The sequence below is a fragment of the Etheostoma spectabile genome, chromosome 8, assembly GCF_008692095.1.
Source record: "Etheostoma spectabile isolate EspeVRDwgs_2016 chromosome 8, UIUC_Espe_1.0, whole genome shotgun sequence".
Lineage (NCBI taxonomy): Eukaryota > Metazoa > Chordata > Actinopteri > Perciformes > Percidae > Etheostoma > Etheostoma spectabile.
In genome coordinates this window covers 19425438-19436347 of record NC_045740.1, presented here as the reverse complement: position 1 = coordinate 19436347, position 10910 = coordinate 19425438, and the positions used below count along the sequence as shown (strand labels likewise).

Below are 10910 nucleotides of genomic sequence, written 5' to 3'. Positions count from 1 at the left end.
GGGGGGGGGGGGGGGCTATGTCCGCCCCCTTTTAATGACCAACTGAGTCTAGACCACCGCCCGACCTGGGACCTCGGTCTCCGAGTTGACGCGCTCCCAGCGGCTTCGTCCCAGGGCTGACGGTGATGCTCTGTCGGTGTGGCTGGGATGCACCTTAGTGGGAATTTCAAAATAAAAGCTTGTCCTTGAAGTTCATATGCATCGATATTTTCACTTAGCATCGATGATATTGGTTCCAGATCAATACATCGTTACAGCCCTACTTCACCGCCTCCAGCGTGTCTGTTACCGTTTTTCCTGATTTGGGATCTTTAGTGCCAATGAAGGGAAATCTGAATCCTTAAAGGACCGAAGCCATTGGATCCAGCTCCCTGCAGAGAGCTGGGATTCCCATCACTACCCAGCAGTGATACCTCAGACAATAGTGTTAGTCAAAGTTTTTGGCAAGGTCCGTTTTCTCTCTTTCAACATTACAACACCCCCGTGGAAAAAACAGCTCCATAAAGAAACGTCTTTTTTGCAGTTTGGTTTGACCTCAAATGCACCCAACCCACTGTTGAATTCCTATTTTCCCTTTATTGGGTCTAAGTGACCGATGTGAACAATCTTTGAAATTAGTCCTGATTAACTAAGACCGCTGCAGTTGGGTGTGGAGAAAACAAGCTGCGATCCAATTTAACATTATTGGGCAATTGTGCACCTTCAATTTACATCCACTATAAGTGCTGCTTTTGTCACTGACAGGCTCAGATGATTATTGTTATTGTGTGACAACATTATGTAAAGGATTCCTACTGAAAAATACCTTTTCGTTAAAGAGAAAGATCCTCTTTGTTTAGCTGAATGAAATGAAACGGCCCCGAAATCACAATCCCCAAACCCGGCAGAGCGACACACTTCATACAAAGTCGACATAAACAAAAATAAAAATTCTCAAAAGCTGTCTTGGTTCGTTTTCCCACCAGTCCACCAAAAATAATGATAAATAATAATAATAATAGAAATAAACACTTCTGGGTCAAAATTAACACTATTAACACCATTTTCTTCCTTTATACTGTTTTTTTTTTTTAATATCTTTGACACATTTTCGGACATTTTTGTCCCTTTTTTAATGCGCTTTTTCAATGTTTTGTCACTTCAATGTTTTCAATGCCATTTTTCCTGAACACCAACTTATTACCACTAGTTTTACACTTACTTCTGGAATACACGGTCAATACATTTAATTAATAGGAAATCATACCTAATTTTGAAATGATGAATTACTTTGACTAATATTAGAGGAACCTGTGTTGATGGATAATCACAGACATACATCTCAAATTTTAGTCTTCAGGTTTTAATTTCCATTTCAATTTTTTCAAATTATATAAAATTGAATACACAAAATATTTAGCTTATTTACCATATCCCCCAGAGTTAGACTAGCAGTTGTGTGTATGTAGTCCATACACACCCTTCTCATCTCCGTGTGTGTCGTAATTCTGTCTGATTCCATGACAGTAATTATTAAGTAATTGTACTTAACGTTTCGGGTAATTTGGTTAAAAAGAAACCCATATTTTTCTAGTTTTGAGAATTTGACCCGAGGACAAAACAAGGGTTAATTCACCCATTTACATGTGGAGATATGCTGCTCTATACACGCTAAAAGTGCTGATTATTTCCATGGAGTCTGGTGGAGATATGCTGCTCTATACACGCTAAAAGTGCTGATTATTTCCATGGAGTCTGGTGGAGATATGCTGCTCTATACACGCTAAAAGTGCTGATTATTTACATGGAGTCTGGTGGAGATATGCTGCTCTATACACGCTAAAAGTGCTGATTATTTCCATGGAGTCTGGTGGCTCCTGAGCCGTTTGTTGTTGCAAAACAGAAACAGATTTCCATTTTTAACCAAAAAGGTCTCTGTCTGTGGGGATCCTTTCCATAACATAGACAGACCCTTATAATCTGAGCCTGTCAGAGGCAAAATCAGAACTCTTTGTGGACTAAAATTGACGGATATTGATTGGATTACATCATAGCCCGGTTAACAGCTGCTGGTTACAGCGTTCTCGCTCAATACTGGACCAATTACTCACTTAGACACCAAAGCATGGGGCAATAGGGTTGAAATAACTTAATAAATCAATCACACTTTAATGTGTTGATTGCCAATTATCAGACTGGGTACAACTGGGAGGCTGAGACAGATGACAGACACATGCAGGCTCCACGCGGCCAACAGGCCGGAGAAATCGAAACCTTTAAATCTCCGTCGCCTCCTCCCTCCGGACTCGGAGACTCTGCACCACGTCCACAAAACCACATCCACCAGCGGGACCGCCAGCGGCCAGGCCGGGGACACACAACAATGCCCGGAGTCCAAAAGCAGCTCTCAATCTCACCCTTAACCCTTGTGGTGTCCTCGGGTCAAATTGACCCGTTTTAAAGTGTTTTAGAGCCGAAATATTGATTTCTTTCAACCAAATTGCCCAAAAATAACATGGATGATTCCATACAACATTCGTCAGGTGAAAAGCATTTGAATTCTTTTACAACACAGAGTTTCCCTTCGGCGATCAATAAAGTATTTATGATTATGATTCAGTTTACCCGAAGAGTAAAAAACAAAGTAGTCGCTTCGGGTGAACACTTGAACGATCAACATGAAACATGAAAACATGAAACGGGCTAAAACTCCCCAGGAGGTCGCCGTCATCTCAGAGTGAAATCCTCAGACACGAGACAATCTGACAGGAAACGAAACAACGTTAAAACAAGTGGGAAAAAAACTAAAAACGCAGAAACATCTGCAAAAACATTTTTTTTAAAATCTACAAAAACATCAACAAAAAAAATCTACAAAAACATCAAAAAAAAGGTGAAAAGAAAATTGGAAAAAGTGCCAAAATTGTCCAAAAACAACAAAACATGTCAAAGACGACAACTACATTTTTATTAATTTAGTTTTAATTTTAGACGCAGATTAACTAAATGCTGGATGGTCGATGAGAAGACAACACAAGGGTAAAATTAAGTTTAAAAAAATTTAATAAACGTTAAAACAAGTGGTGAAAAAAATACTAAAAACGCAGCAAAGAACTCTACAAAACACATCAAAAAAGGTAAAAAGAAAATTGGGAAAGTACTGAAAACGTTGAAAAAAAAAGTGTCAAAACACAACAAAAGGTGTCAGTTTTAATTTTAGACAGAAAAACTAAAAGGAAAAGGAAAAAAAATCTACAAAAACATACAAAAAAAGACGGAAAAAACTGGGGAAAAGTGTTGAAATCATTGAAAAACGTGTAAAAAAAAAAAAAAGACAAAACATGTCGAAGACAACGACTAAATTTTATTTGATTTAGTTTTAATTTTAGACGCAGATTAACTAAATGCTGGATGGTCGATGAGAAGACAACACAAGGGTAAAATTATGAATAAAATGATGATGCTATTTTATTCTTGTAAATATATTCAGTTTACCAAAGCAGTCGCTGCATGAAATGGGCTAAAACTCCCCAGGACGTCCCCGTCATCTCTCACCATTTCACCCTCATCTCAGAGTCAAAACCTCAGACACGACGAGACAATCTGACAGGAAGTCGTCTCCATCTCAGCGGTGAACGGGACCTTAAACGCGTCCGTCGCAGACGCGTTAAAATGTCTCTAAAAAAGGTCTTTGATGAAATCAGTCGCCACGGAGATGACACCGATACGACATTTTGCACCCAACGCCAAACAGCCTCCGCGACAGAAGAACATTTAAAAGATTTGCCCTTCTTCCTTCAGATGACAGATGATATTAGAGGATATGATTCAGATGATATTTCTTCAACTTATTGTCTCATCGCCTGCTTTTAAAATGCCAGACAGGACACAACGGTTTGGGGTTGATTGGAATTCAAAATGTGACATTTGATGCTTTGTCTACGCTGTTATTCTCATTATCGACTCATCTGTTGTCGGTTTTCCTTTTTGTTATTTAATACCTCGCGTTGTCCCCATGTTGTCCCTCATGTTGCCCCCATGTTGTCCCCCATGTCGCCCCCATGTTGTCCCCCATGTCGCCCCCATGTTGTCCCTCATGTTGTCCCCCATGTCGCCCCCATGTTGTCCCCCATGTCGCCCCCATGTCGCCCCCATGTCGCCCCCATGTCGCCCCCATGTCGCCCCCATGTCGCCCCCATGTCGCCCTATTTCAAATGTTCTTTTTAATTCTCCAAAATAACATGATTGATTCCACCCAACCATTGTGACCTTTTTGTGATAATATTAAGTCATTTTATTCTTACTCTACAAAGAGTTCTTTAGTCAAATAGTCATTTTTTTTAAAGGATTTTCACGCTAAATGACTTACTTTCAAGAAATATAAGCATATCTTTGTTGTCTATCTTTGGTAAACACAAGATTTAAAGTGTTGCTGACTCACTCATTCTGTGTGGAGTAACACGGTTTTACAGATCTGTCGTTAAAATGAACTCGAAAGGTTGCTAAAAAGTGTTATTGACTAAGAACTTCTTCAGTTGGGGACAGCCCTAGACATTATAGAGACTAAAATATTAAAGGATTAGTGTCAGCCCTACAGTAAATGTTTGTTCTGCCATTAAATAACGCCCTGCAAACTGTATTATCCATAGGCAAATACAGTATGTAGCATGTGAATTACAGACAAAGCTTACTCTTGAAATTAAACAATCATGCAAATTTAAATGTCCAAATGTCTTGTTCAATTGATAAAGCAGGTCAAGGTTTTTATATAAATACTGGGAGATAAGTATGAAAACTGCTCAATCAGCAAAGAAATGGAAACAGAGTTTGAAGATGCATTAAACAAGACTTACAGGAATTGATAGGTTTGGGATGTGAAAGCACTTCTAGGTTGATTATCACTCGCGGTATGGGTTAGTGTAGGTGGTTGACGGCGGTCTCGCCTCTCGTTTCCTAGCTTGGTTGCACGGGTATTGTGTTGTGTGTGTGTGGTGTGTGTGTGTGTGTGTGGTGTGTGGTGTGTGTGTGTGTGTGTGTGTGTCGTGGGGGGGACGCCAGTTGTCCAGCCGATTCCAGCTGCCTTCAGGCTTAACAGGAAGTGACAAAAACACTGTGGTGCGATTCCGATTCTAAATGTTCTCTTCTACATGCGATGTGTTGCTGATTTTAATTAACAGACTGGAGATGGTCTGTGATCTGAACGGATACTTACCCCTTGGTTTCTAGGGCCAAGGGGTAGGGGTAAGGGGTAAGGGGCAACGGGTAGGGGTAAGACAGAGAACTGGGATTCAGCCTTAGTCTCTCTGACTTCTAAACGTCTATCAGCCACACAACACGTGTGTTCTGTACAGAATAAACCTTTAAATCAGACAAATAGCAGTTAAAATCCCTCCCATTCAAAGTCAAAAAGTTTATATAAAGCGTCATCTTGTTGAGTCGATTGTGAACCAATCAGCTGTCAGATCAGCTGAGAGGCCGGCGTTTCCCAGCATGCTCTGGGTCCGCCTGGGTCTTGCAGTCGGGGAAAAGCAGCCGGGCCGCCTGGTCTCAGACCCGCGGCCCCCCGGGTCGCAGACCCGCGGCCCCCCGGGTCGCAGACCCGCGGCCCCCCCGGTCAGACCCGCGGCCCCCGGTCTCAGAACCGCGGCCCCCCGGTCTCAAGGACCCGCGGCCCCCCGGTCTCAGACCCGGCCCCGGTCTCAGACCCCGGCCCCGGTCCTCAGACCGCGCCCCCGGTCCTCGACCCGGCCCCGGTCTCAGACCCGCGGCCCCCCGTCTCCCAGACCGGGCCCCCCGGTCTCAGACCTGCAGCCGCCTGGTCTCGTGAGATTATCGTTGCCTACGTGTGCGTGACATTAGAGCGAGTCGGGATCAAGTCGGACACAAATCTACCCAGCATGCAACGGGCGCCGGTGATCGATCCTGCGCAGACCTGCGTCATCTCGAACGAGCCTAGTCATTCCCCGGCTGCAGAGACGCAGATGCGAAAGATCGCGAATACTGACCAATCAGAGCGGACTGGGGTGTTTTTTTAGGAGAGGGCCTTAAAGAGACAGGCGCTAAAACGGAGCGTTTCAGACAGACAGTATACAACAATGAATGTGTTTTGAACATTAACCCTTGTGTTGTCTTCCCGTCTAAATTAAAATTTAACAACTTTTGTTGATTCTTTCTATAGATGTTTTTTAACTTTTTACACTTTTGACGCTTTTTTCCAAGGTTTTTCACTTTCTTTTGACGTTTAACACTACGTAACACTAACTTATTAACTTTAGTTTGCAGTTATTTGGGGAATTTATGGTCAATAAACCTCATTTATAGGAAATTATACCTAATTTTGAGTTACAAAAGCAGAAATTAGGAATTAGAGACTAAAATTAAAGGAATGGATGTTGATGATAATCACAGACTGGAATATGTCAACTTTTACTCAATACTATTTCAAAAGCACTTCCATTTGTTTTACAATGCTATAAAATTGAATAAGACCCAAATTAATGAAAGTAGAGATTGTACTTGGCAAAGAGCGTTGGGATCATCATGTTATTTGGGGAATTAAAAAGAACATTGATATAGGACAACATGGGACAACGGGGACAACATGAAGACAACATGGAACATGGGACAACATGGGGAACATGAAGACAACATGAAGACAAATGAAGACAACATGGGACAACATGGGACAACAGAAGACAACATGAAGACAACATGAAGACAACATGAAGACAACATGGGGACAACATGGGAACAAAGACAACATGAAGACAACATGAAGACAACATGAGACAACATGGGGACAACATGAGGACAACACGAGGACAACATGAGGACAACATGAGGACAACATGAGGACAACATGAGGACAACATGGGGACAACATGGGGACACATGAGGGTTAAGGCATGTAAACATGTTGTAGGTGAAACACAAAATACAAATTTGAACCAGAAAATGAGCATGATGTGGGACCTTTAAGATACAACGTGTGCTACATAATGCATTGTAATGGCACTAAAAGCGGAAGAAGAGTTTTATCTTGTTGTATCATCTGGAGATGTGTTGCCTCAACATGTCCGGACAACATTCACTAACCCTAAAACCACCATGACTACTAATCCTGGTGCTGCCCCGGGCTGAAGTGGGAGGCCACTGACACCTTTCCCAGGGGGGGAACGAAGTCACAGCCTTAACAAAATAAAACTATTCTGTTTGCTTTAATTTAAGGTGGGATGCCACTTTCAAACCAGGTTTTACACGTCGTCTATAACCGGTTTAGTGGGTTGTCAGAGACGAGGGAAAAAACGGCTAACTGCCGTGTAACGTTAGGTCTATAATTACACAAAACGTTGTACTTAACGGTAATACACAAAGCCACAAATTAACCAGCGAAAGGTAACAGTTATGTGCCTTAACGTTAGCTTTATGGGTTTAAAAAAATTGCCAGGTTACCTTACTGTCTAATACATCTTATGGTGAATTGTGGGTTTTAACTGTTACGACTGCAGGTTGACGAATCCTGTCCATTTTTACATTTAGCAGCTAGCTGGCTGGCTAGCTAGCTACTCCAGATGCACTTCGTCCTGTGACTTCCAAACTGCATTAATAATCTGCCAGTTTAATGTGTTATTGGTCACTGTTAAATCCCTGACACCAGGCTGAGCAAATGTTTTAGTTAATCTGTGACAACTATGTCTTCTGGTACATTCGGCTAACAATTGATCCACCGAGTGACTTATTTTTTGGGGTTATCGAGTTGTTTTTCTGTAAATCTGCGTTACGATGTTCCAACTCAGCAGAGACGTTAAACACAAGAAAAATGCGACGACACGATTCAGAAACTAGCAAATCGTAAAGAAAATAAGTGCCATTCGTGGCCTTGCATCACGCCGAACTAAGGAGTTGATCCTGGCGATTCTGAATACGTGTTTAATCTTGCTCTACAGTGTGTGTCATATTCAAGATGATATGAAATCTAATTAATTGCCAACATTGTGACCGGGGTTTCGCGTGACGTTATCTCACTCCGAGAGCTAGCGGCTGGCTAACTGCTACAGCTAGCTAACGGTTTTGTTTAGCAGGCACACCCTGCCTATTTCCTTGCAACCACAGCATATTGTCCCGGTAGTGTAACGTTACCTCTTTCTTATCCTGGAGACACTCCAGCACCGCCAGGTTGTTGTTCCAGGAGTGTTTGGGGCAAAGCCGGGTCAGGTCCTCTCTGCACACCCCCTCTTCTGCCAACTTCCAGCCGGTAGAGCGCCTCCGAGGCAGCGAGGCCCCGGCGACCAGGCTCCTTTCAGCGGCTCCCGGGACCCCCGCAGCCGGCCCCGCACCCCCGGCTTGCTTCTGTGGGTTATCCGCGTTAACAGTGAGTTTGCCGATGAGGTGGTTTTCTCCGTGAATCGGATGCAAAGACGACAAGATGCACAGCGAGAGCAGGAGCAGAGGAACACGTATACAGTCCGCCATCTTCACAGAGCCAGTCAGCCTGCCGCTGCGTTCAGGGGCTGTAGGAAATATGGGCACTAGGAGTAAAGTTGCAGACGTTTTTTTTTTCTTCTCTTCTCTTTCTACGATGACACTGGAGAGCTCATGAATAATTAGCGAAAGCGTCCAATCACACAACCACCATGGAAATGACTTCTTCCTGCATTTGCTAGTGTTTAACCCTTATGTTGTGTCTTTCCGTTCAAATGTGAAAATCAACACTTTTGTTTACGCTTTATATTGATGTTTTTAACTTTTTTTTTTACTCTTTTTGTCCTTTTTTGATGCTTTTCCCCCCCCATGTTTGTCACTTTCTTTTGACGTTTTCAACACAACGTAACACTAACTTATTAACTTTAGTTTTTGGGGGGGATTTATGGTCAATAAACCTCATTTATAGGAAATTATACCTAATGTTTGGGTTAGAAAAGCAGAAATTAGGAATTATTGAGACTAAAATTAAAGGAATAGATGTTGATGGATAATCACAGACTGGAATATGTCAACGTTTACTCAATACTATTTCAAAAACACTTCAATTAGTTTTTCAAATGCTATAAAATTGAATAAGACGCCCCAAAATCACCCATCAAAATCACCCCAAAGAGCGTTGTGTTGAATCAATCATGTTATTTTGAGTAGTTAAAAAGAACATTGATATAGGGAAACGGGTCAATTTGACCCAAGGACAACAAAAGGGTTAAATATAACATGAAAGTAAAAAGGTATCAGATACACTGTGTACAAACGTTAAAACTGCAGTTCTTTGACAGATAGTACCCAAGAAAAAAAAAAAAGCTAGGTTTGATTATAATGCAAATTTTCCCCCATGAAGCTGTGATTTTGGATTGAAAGAGCTTGTTTACATCCAACCCTCGTGTTGGCTTCACGTCAAAATGAGACTTTCAACACTTCCTATTTTGCCCAATATTCGTCACTTTTCGACTTTATGACGTGATCAATTTTTTATGGCCCTTTTTTGTGATGTTTTTGTTGTTTTTTCCTTTGGCCTTGAAAGCAGCATCATCGGTAGAAATATGTTTAAGCATAAAGTAAGTACAAGCATCCCATAATGATGGTTTTCCCCGGGTCAAATTCGACCCTTTTTCAGAGTTTTTGGGGGTTTCTTTCAACATAATTGCCCCAAAAATAACAGACGGTAATCCTAAGTTGCTCTTTGCAAGTAAAATAAATGTGTTTTACTCCACTTAACAGCATTATTCTGACTTCACTATGACAGCCTAAACTAACTAACTAACTTTTAAACAAAAATAATTCATGATTTCCACTTTTTATTTTAATTTACACAAAAAGTGGGTTAGTGTTGGCGGTACATTTACTGGTGGTAGTGGAGAAAAGTTCAAGTCTCTCTATCACCAGACAAAGCTGGACATTATTTTGGGGAGGCTGCTCTGGATTTTCTCTGCACGAGAGGCGCGATCAACCGGCGTAGTTCAAATGACTCTGTACGCAATTGGATAATCCATCGACCAATCAGAGCAAAGATCCGGGTGACGTGGCAGCGACAGCGGCGTCGACGGGTGGCTGCGCTTCGGTTGGTCGCCGTGTTGTAAAACAAAAAGCCGCTCGGTCGCTTCTCTATCGTCATCGTGTTAACCCTCATGTTTGTCCATAGGTCAAATTTGACCCGTTTTCAGTAACTAAAAAGAAAACTTTGTCACAGCAATGGGCCGTTGAAATAAGTTAAAATAAGAACAACATTAAAAATATTTAAAAAAAACATTTAAAAAAAAAAGCACCCACAACATTGAAAAAGTAACAAAAATGTTGGAGGAAAAAAAAAGGCACAATTATGTTAGGTTGTTTCATGGTTGACGGGAAGAAAAACACAAGGGTTAAACCAGCCAATAGCGCCAGGTGGAGAAGCCGGGTTGTGATTGGTTCCCGCAGATTTGTGACGAAAGCAAAAAAAAAAAAAAAAAAATGTACTGGTTTGGAAAATGCGGCGAAAACAGGGACAAAATACCTGGTAAAATATGCAACAAAAACGTCAAACGTGTCCATTTCTAATTTTTCCCCCGGGGAGGACAACACGAGGGTTAATTAATTTTGTTCCATTTTACTAAAATGTCCGACCCGATATGAGCTGTGGACCTTTGACTCTTGGTTTCACGGATGCACGTTCGTCCTACCAAGGTCTGTCACAGCGACTCTCATCAAACAGGCGACTTTTACTTAAAAAGAACTCACGTTTTTATTAACTTTGAAGTCGTACACAAACAGTTGGTCAACAAATGTACATATTTACAACTTCCTTTCAGAAGGAAAAACAAAAAAAAGGAGAGAAGACATTTACAACAGCTGAGTCCTTTGGCACTTTATGTTCAGTTCAGGGGGAAAGTTAAAAATTATCCAAAACTGGACAGATGGTGGTGATAACCCGAGGTGGAAACCGTGGCAACGGACTGTGTGAGGGTAAA

The 10910-nt window shown here is 41.7% G+C and overlaps 2 protein-coding genes across 4 annotated transcripts in view; both read right to left on the bottom strand.

Moving 5' to 3' along the window:
* The window catches only part of glg1a (golgi glycoprotein 1a), a 90841-nt gene extending 82242 nt beyond the window's left edge, over positions 1-8599 (bottom strand). The window contains 1 exon segment of the mRNA XM_032522265.1: positions 8119-8599. Within this exon segment, the coding sequence (XP_032378156.1) occupies positions 8119-8451 (333 nt within the window). The 5' untranslated portion in view covers positions 8452-8599.
* The window catches only part of LOC116693755 (mixed lineage kinase domain-like protein), a 525120-nt gene that overhangs the window by 481025 nt on the left and 33185 nt on the right, over positions 1-10910 (bottom strand). The gene's annotated exons all lie outside the window — the stretch shown is intronic.